This window comes from Chroicocephalus ridibundus, chromosome Z, assembly GCF_963924245.1.
Source record: "Chroicocephalus ridibundus chromosome Z, bChrRid1.1, whole genome shotgun sequence".
Taxonomy (NCBI): domain Eukaryota; kingdom Metazoa; phylum Chordata; class Aves; order Charadriiformes; family Laridae; genus Chroicocephalus; species Chroicocephalus ridibundus.
Window position 1 is genome coordinate 23,036,623 of NC_086316.1, and position 25,408 is coordinate 23,062,030.

Consider the following 25,408-nt stretch of genomic DNA (forward strand, 5'->3'; position numbering starts at 1 on the left):
CGTATTTACAAGTCGTCTAGTGGCTAGAACAAATCTTAAGTCATGGCAGTCTGGGGACACTTTCAATAGCCAGTTTTATCCACAGGTCCTGTTTTGTAAGTCATCTCTTAATAAAGAGGAAAGAAATATGGCCCTATTTTCTGAGCAGTAAGTAAAGAACTGTGTACGCACTCCAGAGTAGTCCAATATCAACTGCAGCTTATTACTAACAGGAAAGAAAGCTTTAAACCAACACTCAATAACCAGCATTGTGTTGACTCGGATGCTATTTTCCTAAACCAGCTTTCAGTTACTTTTTCCTCAACCACCAGGTATAATCTGACTGTCTTAACAATTAAGGAGAAGAACTGCAAAACCAAAATTAAGCAGCACATGAAGTTAACCAAGTAAAAAAAAAACAAAAAAACACCCACAAAACTGAGACTGCCTTAGAAAAACATGGCTTTATAACATTTGGTAGATTAGCATACGAGGAAAAATCCTCAGTCATCATTATTCAGGTGCCTTCCACCTGTAACGCATAACAATGGATGAAAATTCAGACTGCACTTGCCTGTTTCAAAGTTTTCTTGAAGTCTTCTCACATTAAGCTTTTTTTCACATTTCTGGTTAAGAGAATGATCATATGTTACACACTTCATAAAGAAATGGCATTCTGTTTCTTAGGGTTATTGCTTAAGCATCAGCTAAAAGGTATGCTGGTTATATTTGCTTTGACAGACCTCCTGATTATTTTTACCTATAACACAGCATAAGTTCTGTCGTGTTACTTTATCTAGTAAGTGTCCTTCAAGTCCAGAAGTCTTTCAGAAGCATGCAACCTTTTAACAGTTAACAAACCATTTTTAAAATGCAGGCTTTTAGGGAAAAATTTTGAGTGCTTTCTAAATGTTTTAAGCTGGAAAGGTCTTGCATACAATGGTGTGGAATGAAAGTTGCACATGCATAAGCCCATTCTTCAATTGACTTGTTCCAAAAAGCATGGGGAATGTATTTGCAAACATGCTTCTACTGCCAATTAAATTAGTGTGTATTAGAGACACAAACTTAGAACTCGCCAGGGAAGAGTTAAGTTTTAGCCCCAGGTGTGCTGCTGTCAGTACACAAATACGGAGAAAAGTATGGTCCTTTGCAGCCTGTGTGAATTAAGAGTTCCCTGGTCTACAAATTGTATTAGAAAATCATCACTGGGACATTAAATATTTAAACTTCAAAAGACTCTCAATCATGAAAATGCAAATGAAACACCACAGAAGTATTTTTCAAAATCTGTAAAGAGCCTACGAAGTAACTGTGGAGTATTAACAGTTCCACTTGTTTCCATCAAGATCCTACAGGTTCCTGTTACAGTTTTTTCTATACAGCCAAATTTCTGGGCAGTCAGTTCTTTGACTTTTCATTCTTCTACTCCCAGACCCAAGTGCAACTAACCATTTCTTGCTACAGTGAGAATTTTACAGGACAAGAATTTATGGTTTCTGCACTTTTACATGAAAAACGGAGGGAAGGTAAAAACCACAAGGCAGAACAGGAAGAATCTATCTTACAGCCAGTAAACAAGAAAAAACTACAGCCTGGACAAGCCAGCTGAGCTGCATGGAGAACTGGAGCTCACTGCTGCACAAGAGCCAGCAAAGTAGAATTAGAGAGCCACGAAGAACAGGAGGGGAGGGATCAAAAAGACATTATATTAAAAAAAGAGAGAGATCTCAGTAAGCCTTCTCCCAGCCAGCAGAACTATGGGCACAAAGACAATTACTTACTGCAAGAAAAAAAAGTAACAAATCAAAAATGTCATATTGGAATTTACAAGCTGCTGTAGTTTTACTGTATGATTAAAAAATTATATGAAATTCTGGTGTGCAAGTCAAGTCTGCATCTCAACATTTTTGCTAGAAAGAAGGGAAATAATAAGCATATGCATTACCACTTTGTATCTAATCACTGCATAACAAAACTCCATTCTTACAATAATATATCATACATGAATAAATAAGACATGTACTACACTGACTTACTATGATACACTAGAGTAGGCTATTACCTGACAGGAACCTGGAAAGGTGCGGGATTGTCTACTGAAACAGCTGACAAATTTTCAACTGCTAAAATAAGACTTACTTCCAAACTGAAAACTTTCAAGTGTAGAATGTTCTTGTCTATAGATGTATATGCATAAAAAGTAAGAAATGTCCTATTTTTACGAATACGTACCAAATATTCTGATCAAATATACTTTTGGTAGATGCACGCTCTACCTTCTTTCATCAGACATTGTCCTGGACATTTGTTAAGCATTATTGGAACCAGTTAATGAGACAGCCACTGCACGTTTCTTACCAAGGTATGGTTTTGCTTAAATGGTTGACTGTGGACTCCGTTTGTTCGCTTCTTTTGGGTGGAAGTGTCTTGATGCTGCTTTCTGCCATTGCTTCTCAAGCTCTGACTCTGCCATTAAGTCCAAAACGTAGTAAAGAGTTTAAATGGCAGCACTGAACATCACTGCACTGACACTTCCAACTTATTAGTTAAAACTTTCTTCCAAATAACCTCAAAACATGTAAAGGAAATCTTTTGTAGACAAACTCAAGCACACTGAAATTAACCAAACATACACTCAAGTTACAAACAGCAATCAGCTGTTACTCAGTCTCTCCTGCACTATTATATACACTGTATTACACAACAAATTCAGTTCAGGGAGTTCCCATACACTGATGCATATATACTAGTGGTACCCAAAATTTTTCAAAATGGTACACAGAGGACACCAAAACGTTGATTAGTAATTGCTATCTATGCCTGAAACAACACAACTACCACCTGATACCCACCACCTCTAACGCCAGATAAATCTGAGAATCCCCAAGATTTTATTCTTTTTTTCCCATGGTTTGGTTTTTTTTTTTTTTTTTTTTGCATGTAATGGTGATAATTCAATATTTTCATGCCAGAGAGGAATCCTTATGAACAAAGTCATCTGTTTTGTATAGCCTAGATGCATATGTTTGCTTACCTTTATTTTCAAAGCTTCAGACATCTCAGGATGATTATATGGCTTCTGTGGCTGTTTTGACTTCACACACTGCTCTCCTGAAGAGCCATCTGTAAACACCTGCTGACTACAGCGAAGTTTGGATCTAGTACAGGAAAACACACAGAGTTTACAACACAACTTCAAACCTATTGATAGCAGCAGAGGAATATGAAAGAATTTTCTGCTTTTTAAGAACAACCTGGAAGACAAGCTTAAGAAACTTAGTATGGAAACTGCATTCACCCAACTTTGTTTTCCCTGCTGGTAGGAAACCTATGTTCTGCATAGACAGCAGGCCAGGTCCATATTAACATTTGTCCTGTTGTTGGTGGTGCTGGTGCTGACCTGACTCAAATTACTGGAGCATAGCCTTCTCTTTGGGAACAGGTTTTAAAATTTGCTCTACCTGACTTGCTCAACTGAATCAAAAGCCATCAGCACTTACTCCCCTAATGACCCCCACAGGTTTTATCTAGCTAGCTACTTCTGATAGTGCTTTACAGTCCTACTTTAGAGAGTCCTATTTTTCCTTTGTGGAAGTTACAAAAGCATTTAACTCGAAGGACTGAAAGTTATCTGCTTGTTTTAGCTTCTGTTTTTTGGATTCTCATAGAAAGAACTCATGAAATTATGTCACTTCTGACATGTGAGAATTTACCAAAAAAGAGTGTATCATGACATTAATTAACTTCTCATCCTATTTACAGTCCTAGGAGATATGCATGCTTTTTCTTTTTTTTTTTATTAATCCATTCTATTACTGCAACACAAATACTTGGAGAAAGAGAAAGGACAAGCAGCATTGTATGACCAGTGTTTTATAGAAAGGATATAGAGGTGTTAAACTGACCTGGTTCTTACCTAGCTTTTTCCAAGTTGGGCTTAGAGGATGTGCTCCCCGTAGATGAACACCCATTGTCACTATCTGTGGAATCTCCATTCCTTCGGGAAATCCATTCCCTCAATGGCCTGTGAGCACGGAGAAGTGCAACAAGATCTACTTACTAAAACAAATCTAAAGAAATTAGAGTTGTCTGAAAGTCACTGGTGTAGCATACCTAGTCAAACATACCTGATGAAGGGAATTGCCATAAAAAATTTGTTAGGTGCCAAACCCAGCTTGGACTTCGGGGTCATGTCATTTCTGTGGCATGGTAATTTGTCGATGGAAAACCACTCAATATTCTAGAAAAACAAGAAATAAAAATCAAAATACCCACTACTGTAGCCTTACAAAATGTGTATAAACCACAATTCTTTCCCTTAATTAAAAAATTATAAGGGAAGACTTCAATTAACAGACCACAACAGGGTTTTTCACAAAAGGTTATTTAACAATGGGGTCATTCTTCTGACTGCAACTACAGAGTAAGAGATGGTACAGCACATACTCATTACAAGATACGGCACCTAAAATATGAAAGGTATTTTAGGGTTTCAAAAACCAACCAACCAAACCACTGCACACTGAATGCCATAAGTAAAGGTAGAGTCTTTAAAAAAATTTTCAAAGCTGCTGCTATTCTTACTATTTTTGTTTGAAACACCTTCAAAAGCAGACCACCAATATTAGTTCAAAAATTATCAGAAAGAAGGGGATTAAGTTGCAGAGTAAATTTCAGGTTTCGTTACAAAGAAAAAAACATGGGTAAAGGATAGGATTTGTGTTATAATTTATACATTATAGTTTTAACTGTAAACTGTATACTTTGCAGAATGGGAATGAAATCAGGAATTATGAACATAGGCAGTATAAAAGAACCCACATGAGCTTTTCTATTGCCCCAAAACCCCAGGTTCAAATAAGACGCATATTATCGGAAGAAGTTACAAACTGTACAGGTTTTCAATATAATTCTACAGGGAATACAAAAATGGCATGCCTGGTTGTATTAGATCAGATGAAGACAGTGTTTCAGCAGGGAGACAAAAATCTGTAAGAACCCTTTATGATTCCCACACAGATGGTCACTGTTATACAAAGGGGGATATTTACTGCACATTTTAAAAACACTCAGAGTTCATCATCTTTAACTTCATATTTTGAAAAACAGGTCTCTAATGCAAGAAATTAAGAGACTCCTGTCTAGTCAACTAAAGTACCTTTTCCTATTTAGAAAGCCAGAGCCCGGCTCAGTGGCACCATCTGCATGAAAATACAGGGATAGCTGTTTTAAACTGAATTGTAATACAAGAATGGTATTCAAACTTCAAAAATTATGGGTTATCAGGAACAAAGTTTCCAACAAGTCTACTACCCGAGTCTTTGCTTCTCCCTTTCACAATACCTTTTAAAAGCCTAATGGTATACAAACCGTGGACGTGTTCAAGGCCAGGCTGGATGGGGCTTTGAGCAGCCTGGTCTAGCAGGAGGTGTCCCTGCCCATGGCAGGGGGATTGGAACTAGATGATCTTTAAGGCCCCTCCAATCCAAACCATTCTGTGATTCTATAAACCATCCAAAATAGATCCCATTTTGTGTCCCCTTTCCAACCTCCTCCTTAAAATACACTATTCTCTAAATCTGGATAGTATTATCCATGAAAGAGAGAACACAATCCTTAGTTTCTCCTTCTGATATGTAGGCTTTTGTGTATCACCAATTAATAATTACATCTTCAGAAGAATATATAGTTACACATGCAGCTATAACTGAGAGTAACATGAAATGATTAACACATACACCACCTAAAAGAAAAGAAGTGGAGAATTGCAGTTTGACAGCATGCTCTAATGTTGTTTTCATGATGAATGGGGGCATCAGACAGACGGTCAAGAATCAGTCTTTGCAGAAGAGTTGCAAGAAATTGACAAGACCCTAGAGTGCAAAGATGCCATTTGTACCTAGTATTTGAAGTATTCATCATGCTTGGTAGTTTCATTATTTTACAGACCACTAGCTTTAAAAATCAAGCTCCACAACAAGGTTCCTATAAATTCAAAAAAGATAACACATACCCGAATTTCCCTCCTAGTTTTGGGGTTGAATTTTGTGTTCTTGGGAACTCCTGGAATGATGTACAGCCGTGCTAATTGATCATTAATTCGCAGCTCGATGTATTCTTCTTTGCAGATATAATCTTTTATGTCAAAGCCAGTTTCCTCAAACACCTGAGGAGCATATAGATGAAATCAGTGTGTGTATTCAGATTTATCTTTTCAGAACCCATCATCACAAGGGAAGGAACAACTATTTTTCAGATCTATCCATGAAAGCAGGCCACTGATGGGAAAAACAAGCCTTTACACATAGATATATGCATAATAATAGAAAAAGTGTTTTATGTTTCTCTAAGACAGACAGACTTGCAATAAAAGTTGAAACAACCCTATTACACCCTCATGTAGCAATTTATCGATATGGATGGGGAGTCTCTAGCTGCTCCTCTATGCTGCTGGATGCATGGAAAAGTCTTATTGACAGCAACTACTATTTGGGGAGTAAAGACATCTTCAGATTCTAGCAAGGTTTACTTGCACCTCAATTTTTCTTCTCTTCCAACAGTCCTTCTACTTCATGAACCTTCTACCCCCAATAGATATAATCATTTTCACATTCACAACAAAACCCATCAATAGGGTAGCAAAACTTTTACTACAAAATTCAAACAGCATAGTCACAGTGACAAGCAAGCTTAAAACTGCATTGTCAGCTACTGCAAAGAAAAAAAAATAGGAGTGTTATACCTGCTGGAGATTACTAGAAAGACAATGATATTTTAAAAGAACATTTTATTTGCATATTTTATGGTCTTTCAGTGAAGGATGACAGATTCACAGAATCGTTTGGGTTGCAAGGCACATTCAAAGGTCATCTAGTCCAACTCCCCTGCCATAACAAGGGACTTCTTTCAGCTAGGTCAGGTTCCTCAAAGCCTTACTTCGAAATATTTACTTTTGACAACATTCTCAAATATACAAGGTTTATAATATAACAAGATTCATGTCAAACACACCTAATAACTTAAATCAGATCATGTCTCTAAGCTTGCTAAGTAAATACTCATTTTTAGAAGCTTTCTAGTCTTCGAAATCTCCATAGAAAATACAAGTACTCAGAAAACATCCAGGATTGATACCACTGTCCAAAGTATTTCGGCCCAGACATGCATGTCAACAATCACTCATAGAACTGTATGCCCCCAGGGCTATCAAGCCCCACTGGCAATAATCCAAAGGTGAAGTCCACAATTAAGTTTTTTAAAGACCAGATTTATAATTAAAAAGAGGGACAGGATCTTCACTCAACCCCCATCTGCTCTGGGTATGCGTAATGAAAAATAGAACCAAATAGCTGTATATAAAATGATAATAGCAGGAAATACTCAAAATATGCTATGCAAAATACCAATGTATATATTGGTATCAGCAAAATAGTTTTAAGTTCAATTTTTGAAAATGCAGATGAAATTAAGCACAAATACGAAAAACACAGAAGTGTTTAAGACAAAGCAAAGAATTGACCAGTTAGTCTTCAAATTAGCATGTACAACCCCTCTTATATCAAAATAAAAAACAAGCCAGCTTCCCATTTAACTACATTAAGAACAGCAGAGTTTAGAGGGGGGAAAAAACCCAAACAAAAAAGAAACAAAAAAAACCCCACCACCACACGCTGTCTCAACTAAAAGAAGATATGCTTTTCCTCTGTACTTACTCTCACTACTAACTCCCATGTCTTCCCTTCCTAAATGATCTTTCCAGATCATTTAAGTTAATTCATTGTAGAAACTGCTTTTACCAAGACAATCATCCATTTAGTATGGTTTTGCCCTCATCAAGTTCTGAAATTCCACTGCACTGTAGGCACTGCCCAGAGAATACCTCTTCAATTAGACCTTATAGAGATGCAGTTTATGATTTTAGATGTGCACTGACTCCAGTAAAAGCAGTTAAAAAATTTATGCACAAATGTTATAGACATCCTGATTCCTGGCCACATGCAAGCCTTGAAGAATTTGCCAATTTATGCACAATGACAATCTACCCTGATGGAAAAAGATCATAGCAACGGTGTTGTTTAGTGTATTCTAAAGCAATTCTAAAACTAAAAACACCACCAAAAGATTTTTTTTCCCCAGTATAACTGTGACCACTTTAATGCTTTTAAGCTTTTGCTAGCATAACTCAAAGTAAAGAGGAAGGCATACTTCACATCATTCCTTTCTGTAGCAGTTATGCCTAGTTTGTCCTGGACACTGTGCTGTGGTCCATATATTTTTATGGTCTCCTCTCCCTTCAGGTCAGTCCTTTAGAACAACCCTAAGAGAACCTTACAAGTAAAAGTTTAACTGCATAAGCCCCGTGGAGTAAGGGGAAAAAGACATGCATTGAGTAATCAAGTCAACCTTAATACATCTCTGCTCATCCTTCCCCAGCCCTTGAGTTCTGCAATGACAGCCCACTGAATTTGTAGCTCAGGTGTTTCACTCTTTGGCAAGTCATTTGATACTATATAAATAATGTCCTACACTCAGAGATCAGTGACTGCTAACACGAAAGTTTATTTCATGTTTTGTCTATCGCATGACAGTGCAATGTTAAAATTTAACACCTTATCTTGCTTTTCCAAGTCCATATTAAATATATGAGTGGTATGGAAAGCACCATCAGGGAATCAGAAATACAGAATTTTTCATTCATGCGTCTTTGACACGTATATTTAAAAAAAAAATAATCCATTATTTCTTAGATACTGATCCCATCCAACCATGAAGAAAACTAATACATCTTACTACTTTCCCTCATCTTAATTTTCCCTTTCAAAAATTCTGGATGTATTATTGTGGAATAATTACTAAATTGGCCAAGAATACAAAAATACAGCATGGTTCACACATTAAGGAAAGTCATAAAATCAAGAGGCTTCTGAGGTAGAATACAGCCGCAGCTAGCACACGAAGAATGCAACATCTGTGATTCCCTGTACAAGGTTGTTTGCGAAACTACACGAGGGATGGAACAGAATTTGGCGTAGTCCGGCGGGATTGCCATGGATAAACTGCTGCAAAAATACGATTGTGCCCCTTCCCAGGCTGGGAAGGAGTGGGCCCAAAAATTTTGGAAGGATGAAGAGAAAGTGGTGGAACGTATTGAAGAGTGTCGGGTTTCACAGAAGCTCAGAGCGGGGAAAGGCAAGGGTGTGATTTGTGCGGTGTTAGGCGCCTGTTTATCTTGTGCACAACAAGAAGCTAGAGAAACCCCTGCTCCTAATCTGATTTCAGCTGTAGAATATGCAACCCTGAAATCGGAGAATGAGGTGCTGAAGTCATCATTAGCCTTGCAAAAGGAGACAGGAGAAAAATTAAGAACTCAAGTTGATAAGCTTGTAAGTGAGAATGAATATTTAGGAAACCAGAATGCTCAACTTAAAATATTATTGGAAAGGGTGACTGGGCTCTTAGATAAAATGCAGCCCTCGATCCACGTCCAACAGATTCGTAAGTTAATGTGTTATCCAAATTCCGGAACCCAGACCGGAGATTTTTTGTCTAATAGTGAGGATGACGAAGAAGATGAGGAGGAAAGGACTTTTACTTTGAAATCCCAAGTTTTTCCTTTACGTCCTCTGGTTAAAACTGAAACTGCGGTTGATGACGATGATGAAATTCACACCACTGTGCGTACCGTTCCATGGACACCAACCGAGTTAACAAAAATAAGGGAGAAATATTCGAGGCGACCAGAAGAGTCAGCTGTTGAGTACGTGTGGTGAGTTTCTTCTGAAGGGGTGGGACAGAATTATGCTGAGTGAGGAAGAAGCAGAAGACTCTTGGGGACCAGGAGTGTTTTTAACCACTATGCCTGGGGATCATAATTATTCCCTAACTGCTCGAGCAGCCTATTGGGCAGGGGGTATGGATCCGCGAGAGAGGGGGGAACCATTAGAGATTAAAGCTACAGGCTACTCTGATCTGTTTGCGGCTGTACGGAAAGCAGCTTGTCTGCAAGCCATGTATGACAGAGAGGAATTTAGGAAATCCCCAATGTCAGCCCCTATCGACCCCGATCGATTAGCCCCTCTTATCCGTGGTCTTCCCGATTGCCTGAAACTGTTCCTTGTTCGTACTCAAGATCGTATACGAGAGGCTCGGGGTGCTCATGGGCGGGGCCGTCGTCACTACATGCCCACCTGGAATGAATATGTACAGGAAATAGATCAATATGGGCGCCGAATGGGCTGGGCCAGCCTAACTAGTGAGAAATCCTCCGAACACCCCCGAATGGTTCGCCAAGTCCGAACTCACACTAAAAACCCTAAATCGGAGGAAAGGTTTAAGCCTGATAAGGACCGGAATGAGTTGTGGCGTAAAGCCCTACAATTAGGGGTGCCCTGACAATTCTTGCACGGTGTCCCTACGGGAGACCTCCGTACACTAGTCCAATCTCTAACTAGAAAGAATAATGCGGCTGGGGAGAAAAGTCTAACCAGAGAATCCCCAAGTTGTGAGAAAATTGTGCCTTCTGCACCGGAATGTAACTTGATTGATTTGACAGAGTCCCAGCCAAAAAACTCCTATCCCCGGGGAGGGCAGTGAGCCACCCTGTCCGGCAGGTACTAGCAATTCAATGGCTCTCTCATAAAGACTCCGAACCCGTTATTGTCATTCCTGTTGGACCCCGGAAGATATTGGTAAATTTTATTATCGATACCGGAGCCCAAATGTCTGCAATCACTAACGAAACAGCACAACTTCTAGGTATAAATCCCACCCGATGCAGAGTCAACTTCACAGGAATTGATGGTGTGGTAAAAACATGCCCCACTGCAAAAATTAACCTCTGGTTGCCGGGAGAGCAGCGAATGACTAGGGCAGAAGTGTTAGTGGGTGCCTCACATACTAACCTCCTAGGATTTGACGTGCTGCGTGGGCGAATGTGGAAATTCCCGGATGGAACTGTGTGGAGTTTTGCAGGACGCAAAAAAGGATTAGACACAGTTAAACTGGGCCTATTAGAAACATCTATACCTTTGCCTCCCTCTAAAATTACAAACGTCCGACAGTACCCACTGCCTGCAGCTGCACTTGCAGGAGCAGACGGGGTGGTATCAGATTTAGAAAAAAGAAACATCATTAAGAGGACTCACTCGCCTTATAATTCACCGGTGTGGCCAGTAAAGAAACCAACCGGGCAATGGCGTTTCACAGTAGATTACCGAAAGTTAAACACCAACACTGCACCCCTGACCGCTGCGGTTCCGAGTATCGCGGAAATTGTGACAATGATAAAAGGAGCTGCCCATCCTTGGATGGCTGCCTTAGATGTAAAAGACATGTTTTTTATGATTCCCCTCCTTGAGCAAGACAAAGCGCAGTTTGCATTCACGTGGAAAGGAGTCCAATATACCTTTAACTGACTTCCACAAGGATACAAACATTCCCCCACCATTGCTCATAATGCTTTAGCTAAAGTGCTATCAGAGATTCCTGTTTCACAGGGATGTACTGTATACCAATATATTGACGACATCTTAATAGGGGGAGAGAGCCAAGAAAGTGTACAAGACATGATGCAAAACATCCAAAAAACATTATCAGATTTGGGATTGGAAATTCCAGACTCAAAATGTCAGGGACCCGCACAGGAAGTTAAATTCCTGGGGGTCTGGTGGATTAAGGGAGCTGCTTCTGTCCCTCAGGATACCCTGAAAAAAATAGAACATGGACAGAATCCTTCCAGCACGAAGGAGTTACAGCAAGTTCTGGGAACTTTAAGTTATTGGCGTAAACACATCCCTGGCTTTTCCATCATTGCTCGCCCCCTTTATTGTTTGCTCAAAAAAGGTAAATCCTGGGAGTGGACTGAACCAACATACTAATGCACTAGAATTGCTAATAAAAGAGCTAAGGTTATTCCAACAACTTGGCCCCATACATCCAACTGACCCTGTCCATGTAGAATGGGGGTTCAGCGAACATGGTTCTCATTGTAACTTATGGCAAAAGGGACCAGCAGGACCGGAGAGACCATTAGAATTTAGCTCTCACTCCTTTAATGATACTGAGAGCAGATATTCAGACCTTGAGAAGGGTTTACTGTCCCTGGTGCGAGCATTGCAACGAGCAGAGCAGATAAGGAGAGAACAGAGCGTGATTGTTCGGGGCCCTTTTCGTCTCCTAGATGTGGTCCATAAAGGGACAGCACCACCAGCCGGCATTGCCCAGAAACCCACAGTTCGAAAGTGGTATGCTTATTTAGAAGGCATTAATGATATCATGCCAATCTCTGAAGGTAGTATCAAAGTATCCAAGCTCCAGAAGGATATAGATGGTGCCCTATTGTTCCAATCCCCACCAAACAAACCATCTCCAATCCAAGAAGCACCTCCTCTGAAAGAAGGCAGTGATCTTACAGGAGTGTGGTTTACTGATGCGTCATCTCACCGTGAGAACAATAAGTGGAAATACAAGGCTGTAGCACTGGAAGTAGCAACGGGGGAAAGAGCAATTGAAACAGGAGAAGGTAGCGCACAAGTAGGGGAACTCAGAGCCGTCCTACTAGCTGCACAACATGGGGCTACTTACATTTACACTGACTCATATGCTGTTTTTAAAGGAGCCACTGAATGGATTGGACACTGGGCAGCCAATGATTGGCAGGTGAATAGAGTCCCAATCTGGGAGACAGATAGTTGGAAGCAACTGTTGGAAATGGGAGGACAGAGAACATTGCACATTGGTTGGGTAAAAGGCCATGATCGTTCGAACTCGATCACTGCTCAATTCAACCAACAGGTAGATAGCCTCACGCGGTTGCAGCAAATTGACATTGTAGATGATGGTCGGGAATGGGAACGCTTACTCGAATGGTTACATATTAAGCGTGGTCATACAGGCCGTGCTGATCTCTATCAGGAAGGTCTAGCCCGGGGGTGGCCTGTGTCGGTTAAGCTGTGTGAACAAGTAGTAACCGCCTGTTCACAATGTCGCCTACGACTCAATAAAGATCATCCGAGTAAGGCGCCTCCTTTACACATTCGGGACGAGAAAACATTGTGGCATTCATGGCAAATTGATTATATTGGGCCCTTGAGATCATCAGGTGAGAAAAGATACGTCCTAGTCGGAGTGGAGATTATCTCTGGCCTCACTATGGCCACCAGCTTCAAATCAGCTACTGGGGACAACACAGTGAAAGGCCTAAAAGGGTGGTTCAGCACACTTCCCCTTCCTGAGGAAATCCAAAGTGATAACGGTTCACACTTTACCGCTACAGTGGTACAAGATTGGGCCAAAGAAGAAGGGATTCGATGGGTATTTCATACTCCCTATTATCCTCAGGCTAATGGCATTGTTGAACGCACCAATGGATTGGTTAAGCGTTTTGCAAAAACTCATGAACCTGGTTGGCATTTGCGATTGGATGATGCCATCTATCAATTAAATAACAGATGGAGTGGAGATGGCTGTCCTAAAATGAAAGCTTTCTGTGTATCTGCTGATATCATCACTCCAAAAGTTCCCAATGAACCACGAAAATACCTAGGACAATTTCACCCTGGGCAACCTGTGTTAGTGAAAATGCCTCAAATTGGCACAGTACCAATGGTGCTAGCTACTCCCAAAAACCCCCATGCATGGGAAGCCAAAGACTGTTCAGGGAAGATACACCAGATCAGCACCCGGTGGATCTCGCTCTCTTTTTAACCCCGTCGGTCAAATGAGACCGAGCAGATTTTCTTTTCCTTTGTGTCTTACAGGAACCTTGGAAGAACTGTACGTGGACAGACGCATTGGCCTACGCTAACCTCGAGTGTCTCCAGGGAATCCTGACGTTGATCCTGGCAATAATATTATTTTTGTTATGTATGGCCATCTGGAGGCCTAAATTTTAGAATGACGAATTGGCAGATGGAATTGATGCTATTCAGTTTTATCTTTTTACTCCCTGTTGTTTGTAGTCAAAGAGACCCAGAATGGCCGTGGTCTCAAGCTTATGTAAAACACAATGCGATGGCAGGAACAGGAAAAGGAAAATTGAGCCTGGCCACTGTAGTCCTACATGAAAATGAGGTGTTTTCAAAACATGAGATAGATCAAAGCATAGATATAGTCGAACCTGACTCAACTCCACAGTCTAGTCTGGTTGCACTGCCACTATCTGAAACCCCCGACAATGACACCTTATTGAGCGGACTTAAGAATCTGCCCCTTGATGATGAGCTTTGGGATAATGCACTGTCACGATACACTGCAAGCACTGAGACACTAGAAAACATGAGGGATTTAAATCTCTCCACTCTGGTTATACAAGGAAGTGAAGTATATTCCAGAGATAAATGGAGTTGGAAAGACTCACTCCAAATGGCTAAGCTTGAAGCCGCCACAGGAAAGAAAATACAAATTAGCTGCCGAGTAATCAATGGGTCTGCTCACCATAGACCAACTGTAATTGAAACCATCCATGTAGACTCTACCAAACCGGACAAATATAACACTGATTGTTACAAAATTATAGAGCCAAACTCAGATTGCTGGCACAACTTCACCTTTATCAAACCTATCATAGTATATTGTATTTGGGGCTACAGGGGCACGGAATTGTTATTTGAATTTATGATTGACTCAAATACATCTGAACCTGTTGAAATGAACCCAAAACCTACACCCCCACAAACTTCCAAGGGTGTAGCTACTCAGCCCTCCATTAGTCTAACTCCTTACACCTTTAACATCGGCCCTTATGCCATTAAACACACAGGTCAACAACAGATACTGTTTAACCCAACATATTCCCTCAAACGAGTAGAATTGTCAATGCAGATTAATATCTCTGTGATCAAACCCACCTGCTCACCATTCCTGAGTACATCTTATGCAGGATGGTCAGCATGGTTAGGCCGGCGAACTGTTGCCACCTCACAACGACTGAAGAGAGAGGTGACTGGAATCTTAGGAACAGGACTGGGAGTCTTAAATAGTATAGATGCTGAGATACTTGCAAACAAACTAGTCACAACTACTAGTGATCTAGACAAATTAAAATATCCTCTACAGTCCTCTCTATCAGCATTGGGAAATCACCAATGGCTTTTATCGAATATATTGCCTCAGTGGGAGGAAATGGGTGAAAAAGACCATCAGCTGATCACAAATGCACTTGGTACAACCCAAAACAATGTTTCCTTGGCCCTTAGTTGTACCCAAGCCCAACTGTGGATGCAATCTATGACAGCCGCAATTATAAGGGAAGGTGAAGAAGGCACCTTGCCCACTGAAATTCGAAAAGTAATATGGGATAATGCAATTGAGTTTGAGAGAAAATTTCAGTCCTGGTGGTATCTGGTTAATTTCACCTATGATCCCACTGAGAGCAAAGCCACAGCTTTTGTCTTAACGATACGCAATGCCTCAGTATACACCATATACCCAATCATCGCACTGGGGTTGAATCACCATGGAGCTATACTCCATCCGGTAGAGCATAGAGTGTGGGCACAACAAAATGAGAATAAATGGCAAACTGTTGATGTTGAAGCATGCATTTCACGAGATCAACAAGGATTCATTTGTGAGAGGAATACTCTCAAGGCACAAGACATTTGTCTTGATACCAACCAGAATGTTTGTCATTTTGAGATACAACCTGATGAAACCCCAGAAACTGTGCTTGTATATATTGGGAAAGGGTGTGTTTGCATGAGGTCTCCCTGTACTTTTGTATTCGTAGATGACATAGCAGTAGATATAAGTAATAACTCAAATCTTTGTGTTTGTAACTTTACTAACATCATTGGATGTGACTTCAGTTATTCAGCTCCTGTTACGTCTTTTCAATTGCTACAATCTAATTACACGTTGATTCGAGATTTGCTGCCTACCCCTATCGGAATGAATCTCTCACTAGTGAAGAAGTTGCTAGAACACGATGAATTGAAGCGATTGTTGAAAGAGGCCCAAGAAAATGGACAAAGAACTCTGATTACTGTCCATCATGATGTTGAAGAAATACACCATGTACTGGAAAGGGTCAAGAGAGACGGTGGACATGAATGGTGGGACACCCTCTTTGGATGGTCACCAACAGCTACAGGACTTTTTAACAAGATGCTCCATCCTGTTGTTGTTCTACTAGTACTCACTGTATTGTGCTTTGCTTTGACAATTGTTTTGTATGTTAGACTTTGGATTATGATGAAACGCTTAACTCGCTTAATCACCCCACAAGAAGTATTTGCACTTGATATCCCTCGCCATAAGAGGACATGTGATATTCCCCATCAGTATTGATTATCGTGGAGCTTGAGTGACTGTAGTCACGGGGTGGATTATGTGGAATAATTACTAAATTGGCCAAGAATACAAAAATACAGCATGGTTCACACATTAAGGAAAGTCATAAAATCAAGAGGCTTCTGAGGTAGAATACAGCCGCAGCTAGCACACGAAGAATGCAACATCTGTGATTCCCTGTACAAGGTTGTTTGCGAAACTACACAAGGGATGGAACGGAACGCGCTTGTTCCGTGGCCTTCCCTTGTGACGAACAGCAGATATGGGGACGAGATGGTACTACGGAACTGATAAGCGGCCTACACACTACCCGAGCCAACATTTCGTCAAATGTTGATGAAATGCTGTCCTTTTGTGCGAACTTTGCTCACCACAATGTACCAAAACACACCTCCATCCCGGAGGCTATCCGCCCCCGAGGTGTGAACACTCCTCCTTGAATACATTAATCATAATAAAAGTACGTATGACTAAAGTCACTCAAACTCCACTTTGAAGATAAAAAAATAATATAAAAATAGCCCAAGAGAGAGGGGATGTCAGGGAAGACACCATCGCGAAGAATTCCACCGCTGATTTCCGGGATCAGTCGACGGGCTGAGCCTCTCTTCCCCCCCATAGGGACGCCTTTGGGTAAGACTTCGATTACACCGAGCGCTTTCTCGGGGACTTAGAAATTTCTCTAGAGAACCTCTACCCTACATTTATAGCCAGGCTGTATCGTTTATAATTTTGTCGCGCGTTTGTATACTTAGCAATATCTTTATTTGCATGTGCTTTGCAGACAGTGTATTTGTCACCGGCAATCCTAAAGAACCTGTATATCTGTTGTTTAAATAAACTGCACTGTTTAAGTAGCTGGTCGTTTCGCTTTCTCACTGAACGCGACCAAAACTACCGAGAGGCCGTGCTAGTTCAGGAGCACGACTAGACTGAAGGTGCAGCCCACTATTAGTGTATCCAAATCGTAGTAGTTTAATACATATTAAACGCGATTGGACTGATAGTGCTGAATTGGGCATCACTCAGAATTTAAACCTAGCCGCACCTAGCCTCCCACCTCGGTGAGGAGTGTTAGAACGCAAGGGGGTTTATCTTCTGCCAAAACCGCTTGGCCCCGTTTCACGCAACAATTATGTTACATGAACATTTGAGTTTATACCAGTAATATTCTTTTTTAGGCTATTTTTAATATACAGCTTCACTACATATATATATATAGGTCTCCAGCAGCAATAAATCCCACAGATTATTGTCTTCTTCAGATTTTACTTGCCACATACATTGATCCTTGTTCCTGCATCGCTGAAAAATATAAAAGTTTCTTCACAATTTTTACATAATCTTCTACAGCCTCCAAATTAACTGTCGAGCCTCTTTACATAGCGCAGTGTACATAAGCTAAATTCCCGTTCTCTACCTTTTTACAGTTATGGTGGCCCTTGAAATTAATATTCCAAAAGCCACAAAGTACATAAGATTTCCCAAGCAACAAAAATAATACTTAAAAGTAAACTGATAGTTCAGCAGAGAGATTTAAAAGTAGTACTCACTTAACTTAGCAAGTTAGTACAAAATCATTAAAAACACCGAACGGTGATTTTTAAATTACATAACCACACCCTTGATTATCACTGTGGAACTCAGAAAAGCACTAAAAGCCATGGGCAGAAGCCTCCTTCAAGAATAGACTATTAATTTACCTGATTTCAATACAGAGATCCTAAGTAAAATGTCATTTAATCTAACAGATATCTCCCATGCTCAGCAAAATTTCATTTATTTAGCTTAAATTTAAGGGAATCAAATATAACTTACCTCTCTAGCAGCGCAGTCATGAGGAGCCTCTTCTTTATTTACTTTCCCTTTTGGAAATCCCCAACCAGACTTTGCTAAATAGCCCTGAACCAAAAGAACCTGCAAAATACAAGTGAATGCAACTGTCAAAACCCTACTGTTCTAACCAATTTCTATGAAATATCTTCCCTTCTCTGTCCCCTGCTTCTCCAAAGAGATACTTTAGCCTGGATGAAGGTTCGGTTTTCTGTATTCTAGCCAGAACTATGAAAATTTTTATGGGATCATGCAACTCAGAATAAAAAAAAAAAAGCACTGAGTAGGAAAGCAAGTGGAAGTGTGTTCACTGTCTCTCATATTATATTTCTGTACACACTCAACAGTGTCAAGAAACTGTTAGGTCTCTGTGAATCTGAAGCACTTTCCCTCCCTCCTCCTCCAGATGAAAAAGGTAAACAGTAAAAAGATTACTTCTGCCAGCATACAACATCCTTCCCTCTAGCCCTTTACAACTATGTCCATACTTACATTTTCAAGTGTCTCATCAAGAATAATTGCACCATAGGTTGGCACTCCCATTTTGTATTCTTTCCACTCCTCTAAAACCTTTTGTACGTCTTCACCTTGAGGCAGTAAAAAAGGGCAGTGATTGAAGAGTACAGCTGCATGTTAAGGAAGATAAACTTAAGCATTCAGTTTCAAATCACAGGTAGACATACAAAAGATATCCACTCAACATTTACGACAACCACATTCCCTCCCCTATGTGCCCCCAAGATATATTCTCTTGGAAGTAAAAAAAATACTACGAATAATCCATTATCGAATTCTAAAGGTCAGAAAGCATCAAGTAATTTGGCAATTTCAAGTCAATTGGAAAAAAAAAAAAAGGAGAGACAAGAAAAAAGATGGCACAAGGCTGCTTTGTTTGAAGGAACTTCTCCCCTAATTTTGAAGAAAAAGTAACCACATAATAGTTATTTTGAATATGTATTACTCTTAAACAGGTTTTTTTCATTTTGATGTGAAAGAAACAAAAACACAGTTTCACCTCCTGCTTGATGTAAGTGGAGATAAATTTTTCCCACAGTCATTTGTTAAGACTGCGATACAGAATCTGTACTTAAGTATTTACTATGCAAAAAAGTTATTTTAATGGCATCACTTTACAGAGTTCTAAATTCTAATACACTTTACCAAAACTCACCATGCAGAGAAAACATGAACAACATTTATAACTCTAAAACTCTGAAAGCAAATCCATAAGTACTTAATAAAAGTATTAATATTATATATTACACATTAAATTATATTACCAATAAAAATTATTCCATAGCAGAGTGCTTAAAAATATGACACTGCAGCAGAACTAACATTTCTGGCAAATGTGAGCTGGAGAGGGACAGATTGGATGAACAAATAGTATCTATTACATTGCATTTTTCCTGCACTGCATACAATTACTAGAAGAATTCTGTTGGTCTGAAAATACAGGTATAATTAAAAACATACCTAAAATAAATTTAAGAATAACTACATAATATCAAGCATATTTTATTATATTTTAAATTATCTTATTTTAAGAGTTATTTATTTTTATCATATTTTAAGAGTTTATTGTTAAAACAAAAGCTGTAGTGTTTCAAAGTAAGTCTCTGTTATTAAACTAACAGAGAAGTACATTGTGCAGTGAAGCCACAGACAATATTATCATGAAGTATTTTGGGTAGTGAAACCACAGGTATTATAATCATGAAAGCTAAAAGCAATACTCCAATCCCACATCAAGCACATAAGGACTAGATAGTGTATACCTCAGCAGCCCTTGTAAGAAATAAAAAAAAAATAAAGCAGAGGCCAACTGTGTGAATTCAGTAAAAACACATCCTCTCCCCTACCAAAAGAACTGTTTCTAGGAGCAACTGACAGTACTTCCAACAAATACATAACACTGCCCATGGAGGAACACATACCACCTTCAGCTACGTTAGCATTTATGTCACTATTTACTTGGAAAGGGATTAAAATTAAGGAAACAAAACAACATGGAGAGCTTTGACAGCTCATCTTTGAGACCCACCTAGTCTGCCAAAGTGCAACCACGATGAAAAATCCTCAAAGATCAGAAATTACCTGTTTGCCATAGTTCTTGAGCAGTCTGAGAAACATCTCTTTTGTGGATGCCACAAAATTATGGAAGTAATGAACAGATAAAATCACATACCCACCAAAATTAATTTCTAATCGCTAACACGTGAACTGACATTTTCTTGACGCAAGCATGAAATTTCGGTAACAATATTCAGTTTGTACTTTATCTACTGAGACAGAAAACAATCACAGTAATAAAAAGGATATCAGCTTTAGCAAAGTCTCTTATCCCACACTGAGGTAATCCTGGTGTGTTTTGCATGTAGAAGTCCAAGTAAAACCAATGGGCAAGTTCAATCTGAAAACACACTCTGATTGCATTGTCTCTCTCCTCACTTGGAATGTGCAAAATAAATCGGCTGCCAGAAAAGAAAGAAGAGTAAGATTAGCCAAATGTATTGATTTAAATAAATCTAACAACAAAAATGCATTGCAACAGCGCAATTCCTGATCCTTCAGCACAGAGCAACAGACCACCAGGAATGGACTGGACAGCAAAAGATTTTCACATCAAAGTAAAATACAGCTTCTAAAATCCAGAAGGAGAATGGATCATGATGTTCTTTCACAAAAGTCAATTACAATAAACTGAGTAAATTAACAGTTGTGAAAATAGGCAGGGTGAGGACATCCTACGTAAATGGCTATATTACAAGGATGAAAGCATTTTTACACGTCCAGTAAAGAACATCTGCAAACTCTGATAACAGAAGTCAATGCATTTTTTCTGGACACAAGTTAAACATGGCTACGTGTTTTCACTTAAAGCAAAAGTAAACTATTCATTTGTGTAGATTTTAAAATTCAATACGATCCTCTTAATTTTCTCAGTCTGAACCAGAACATGGACAATTGGTTTATTTTTCAAGTCTCCTTGATGCTTTAGCTCAGATACTAGCATAGAAATGTAGAGCCCCAGAGATGTAAGCATAAGTAGCACTGTGACAGCTTATTTTACTTAAGCAGAAGCAGCTTTACTTGAGTTTTTTATTTGTAAAATCAAGAACAACAGAATTTTCTTTTTAGAAATTTAAGGTCATACACCCAATTGAACTTAAACCATTTGTCAGAGATCTTTTACATTCAGCTCCTGAGTACCACCAGCCACATTCCAAAAGCTCACAATATTACTGCCAGAACCAGAAATACCTGAGACATCTTTATTTAAAAAATTGATAAGTATAAATTGTTAAGGGATGTCAAAAGTGGTTACCTGTCGCAGGCACTCTGGTCAAGGATTGCCTCCTTCCTGGCCGTTGGAGCCCAGCCCCGTGCACCAGGGTCTCTGCCCAGGCTGAGGGACATGGCAGGTTCAACCAGTAGCAAAGCCCAGCACGTATCCCAGGGACACATACACACAAAGGACACTAACACAGCTGGGCACACAGGCTGGCACAGACAAGGTGCTGCCTTCAACAGCACCTACACAAGGACTCACACATGACAGGCACAGAGAGCCGAGTCCCTTTCTGTTCTTCGGCTGGTAGAGGCAGAAGGTCGCTAGTGCAGGAGCACACTTGATGCTCTCCAGGTTCACAAGTACATGCACATTCACAGGTCCCCCCGGTACCAGGACAGCTACCCTTGCCCAGATCCCAGGCCCTTATACCCATCACACAGGTCCCAGCCTTGCCAGCTGGCCCAGCTTGAAGTTCGCTAGTGAGTATATGTGCACACCAGGTTTGGGGAAGATAAGACACCCCCCACCAGCACAGCAGCTGGCACCAGGCACAGGGGCTGTGACCCACAGCCCAGCCGCCGGCACTCTGCCCCTCACTCACACAGTTCCCTGGCAGGAAACTTCTTCAGGACATTCACTGCTCCCACCCCAGGGGCTGGAAGCCAAGATCCCCACCCATGCAAGTATCTGGCACCGAGACATCCCTCCTCCTTCCAGTAGCTGACATCCCATCTGCTCACACACAGAGCTGGCACTTCATCCTTGCAGCACACATGTATGTGGGGTAGAGAGTGAGGTTACACACAGAGAAAGTTAAGAAAAGGTTTAATAAGATGTAAGAAGACAGGTCAGTCCATGGCAATCAGGCAAAAGGCTCAGCCAGACAAGCTTGCTGACCGGCACACTTTTACACACAACCAGCCCCTCTTATACCCCTTTCTTTTAGCTTTGCCCCCTCCACATCCCTCGCAGCCCGGTGTGTGGGATCCCCCTGGTTTACAACCTTATCAGATGCAAAGGCCAGGCTGATCATCCCGGAAATGGTGCTTGTAGTTTCCTCATAGCCCATCAATTAGTGTGACTGTCAGGTTTGTTTCTTGTCATTTTCTCCCCTTCTGTTTTCTTAGGTCTGTATCTGCTTATTTTTAGTTCTGATTTCCCCCTTTTTCCCTTAGTTTCCCAAGAGCAGGTCCTGGCTCAGATAAACTTGCTGGGATGAACTTTCCCACACTCCCTCATCAACCTGTGGCCAGGTTTGGTTCTCATCACCACCTCCCTTAACGTTCCTCCCTCAGGTTTGTGTCCCTGTACTAGTTTTTTATGGCTTCCTCCTTTTCTTATTATCCTGTTTTCACATTGAAAAAGGTCCTTGACCAGATACCCTTAAAGAAGCAAACAGTCTCCCTTGCATAAATAACACTATTCGCTTCAACAACAAAATTTTCCTACTTGCCAATACCACCCCCCAACTGCTTCTTTCTTTTTGAATGCTCTATTACTGCTGAAAATAACCCTTACATATAAAGCTGCTGTAGATTAAAGGTAAAAAAAATAAAACTCTGTTTTGTAACTAGTTGATGTTCCCTTGCCCCAGCACCGCAGGTGAAGATAAACCTGAAGATAAAACATGCAGAAGTAGTACCAAAGAGGAATAAGAACATGCCAGCATTAGGCTTAGAGTAATAACAAGAGCAAAGCCAACTGTAACTCTACTTATTAATCAAAACATTAACTCCTAAGTTACTTAGGGCGACTGAAGTGCTAACAACAGGTATCTCTAGATTGTACTAGGTGCAGGTGCCCAGGAGTCAGCAGCAGGGGGCTGCAGGGTGGCCTCCGGGAAGAAGAGACCAGGGCTACCCCACGTTGGACACAGCCAGCTCCAATGGACCCAACGCAGGACACAGCTGAAGCCAGCAGCCAAGACAGTGGCACCTCTGGGAAAGCGTATTTAAGAAAGCACAAAAAAGCCAGAGGAAGAGAGAAAAAGAGTGTGAAACAGCCATGCAAATGCCAAGGTCAGAGAAGAAGGAAGGAGAGGAGGTGCTCCATGCAGCAGGTGTGCAAACTGCAGCTTGCGTGGGATCTCATGCCAGAGCAAATGGATAATTCCTGACGGAATTTCAGGCCATCGGATTGACCTCATGCTGCAGCAGGGAGGAAGGAGCAGCAAAGACGAAGTGTTACAGACTGACCACAGTCCCCATTCTGCATCCCCCTGCACTGCTCAGGCGGGAGGAGGTAGGAGTCTGGAATGACGGGGTGAAGTTGAAACTGGGAAACATGGCGATGTAGGGGAAGGTATTGTTTACGTTTTTTTGTCTTTGTTTCTCTCTATCCAAATCTATTTTAATTGGCAATAAACTAAATTAATTTTCCGCAAGTCGAGTCTGGTTTGCCTATGACAGTAACTGGTAAGGAACCTTCCTGTGTCATCCTGAGCCACAAGCTTTTACATACTATTTTCTCCCCCCATCCTGTTGAAAAGGGGGAGTGAGTGGCTCAGTGGGCATCTGGGTGTTGGCTGAGGTAACCAACCGCAGTCCTGAACTCAAAAGATGGAGTAACAGCACTTGCTTATAGGAGGAAGAGAGCACCAAGAAGCCCCAGAACCTACATTACTACTCTGTACCTCCACTTATTTATTCAGTAAAGAACTACTCAGTAAGACCTGACAGCATGACAAAAAAACCCCAACCTGGATACCTGTGACTTGTTATTTAACACCCTGGGTCAGAGCAGTCCTACACCTGAAGCTTAAACACACAACAACTTACCAGAACTAGGATAAATTGTATCCCAGCATTATGTGATCTAGAACAGCCTAGGAACTCCACAAGTGTTTGAACACATTATGTACCTGGCTTTAGCTTTCAACTTGTTTTCAAGTACTGGCAAGTAACATTTTACTCTGTGAATAAGTATAGAGTTGTAACATTTTACTCCCTGAATTGAACTCTAAATGTAGAAGTCTCTTAATTTAGTTTACCAGCAGGGAAAACAGGGAAAAACTGTGACAGCTTGGGGGGGACAGCGGGGTGGGGGGGGGGCAAGGAGTGGGGGAGCAAAAAAAACACCCACCCACCACAAAAAACCCCCAACCATTAAATGAAAGTGCATTAAACTATTGTTTTAATCTTATTTTTGTTATCCTTAGGAGCATGGTTTTGCAATTAAAGCATTTAACAATAATCACCATCGCCATTATCACTTATACTCAATTCTCACACAGATCGATATAGCTGAATATAAAAGCCTGATTGTTATTTTATACTGTTGGAAAAAGTTCTGGGGTTTAGTTTCGGGGTTGGTTTGTTGGGTTTTTTTGGACTTTTTTTTTTTTTGGGCGGGGGGGGAGTTGGTTGTTGCATTTTGGCGTTTGGTTTTTTTGCTTGGTTTTGTTGGGGTTTTTTTAAGAGCTAGCTTATACTGATTCTCTAGTACAGGTTTCAGTGCTGTATAATTTCAGTATTAGATTCTGTGAAGTCAGCTATGAATTTTTGACTCTGAACATACCCATTACAGCAGGTAACTTTATATGTTGAGCTCCACAGGGCAAACAAAGCCCACCGCCTGAGAGCCCTTCAGCCAGTGTACTTGATTTAATAAAGCCAATGTGCATGAGAATTTTCAGTAAAATGCATTAAAAATTCTACATTTAATTTTAGCTATAATCTATATGAAATTATTACATATTCCACTGCTCACAGCACAGAAAAACACTAAGATTATCATTCAGACAGAACACCCACAAGTAGACACTGAGCCTGCAGGGTTTGGAGGTTTTTTTCTTCCACAGAAGAAATAGGTACACTAAATTTCCCTTGTCCAGTTAAAAAGTTAATTCGATGCCAAATGCTGCAGTTGCTACTAAATAGCCAAACTTTACCCTAGCAAGATACAAGATCACACAAATACTGAAAGCGAAACCTTGTAAAAGTAACATCAAGGCACAAACCCAGTGTAAGAACACAATCCAGACCCTTCTAGCAGTTCAGGTATCTCAAA

The 25,408-nt window shown here is 40.5% G+C and overlaps 2 protein-coding genes across 6 annotated transcripts in view; one reads left to right on the forward strand and one right to left on the reverse strand.

Annotated features, from left to right (window-relative positions):
* The window catches only part of DCP2 (decapping mRNA 2), a 34,978-nt gene that overhangs the window by 6,183 nt on the left and 3,387 nt on the right, over positions 1 to 25,408 (reverse strand). For both annotated transcript variants that reach the window (XM_063321365.1, XM_063321366.1), the window contains exons 2-10: positions 20,428 to 20,579; positions 18,598 to 18,725; positions 18,091 to 18,189; positions 5,996 to 6,148; positions 4,110 to 4,222; positions 3,899 to 4,006; positions 3,017 to 3,140; positions 2,341 to 2,448; positions 554 to 605 (exon numbers count right to left, since the gene is read on the reverse strand). In XM_063321365.1, coding sequence (XP_063177435.1) covers positions 554 to 605; positions 2,341 to 2,448; positions 3,017 to 3,140; positions 3,899 to 4,006; positions 4,110 to 4,222; positions 5,996 to 6,148; positions 18,091 to 18,189; positions 18,598 to 18,725; positions 20,428 to 20,579 — 1,037 coding nt within the window. The remainder of the gene's footprint in view (positions 1 to 553; positions 606 to 2,340; positions 2,449 to 3,016; positions 3,141 to 3,898; positions 4,007 to 4,109; positions 4,223 to 5,995; positions 6,149 to 18,090; positions 18,190 to 18,597; positions 18,726 to 20,427; positions 20,580 to 25,408) is intronic.
* LOC134508994 (uncharacterized) lies at positions 9,388 to 16,346 on the forward strand. 4 transcript variants are annotated; one of them, XM_063321314.1, is made up of 2 exons: positions 9,388 to 9,748; positions 13,740 to 16,346. In XM_063321314.1, the coding sequence occupies exon 2, from the start codon at positions 13,876 to 13,878 to the stop codon at positions 16,267 to 16,269; it is 2,394 nt and encodes a 797-aa protein (XP_063177384.1). In that variant the 5' UTR covers positions 9,388 to 9,748; positions 13,740 to 13,875; the 3' UTR covers positions 16,270 to 16,346. The 4 variants fall into 4 exon arrangements, with proteins under 4 accessions (XP_063177384.1, XP_063177386.1, XP_063177387.1 ...); XM_063321316.1 differs by having other exon boundaries at positions 9,388 to 9,739; XM_063321317.1 differs by having other exon boundaries at positions 13,740 to 14,110.

Coding starts and splice junctions, on each gene's coding strand:
- LOC134508994 (XM_063321314.1), top strand. CDS start 13,876: ATGACGAATTGGCAGATGGAATTGATGCTATTCAGTTTTATCTTTTTA.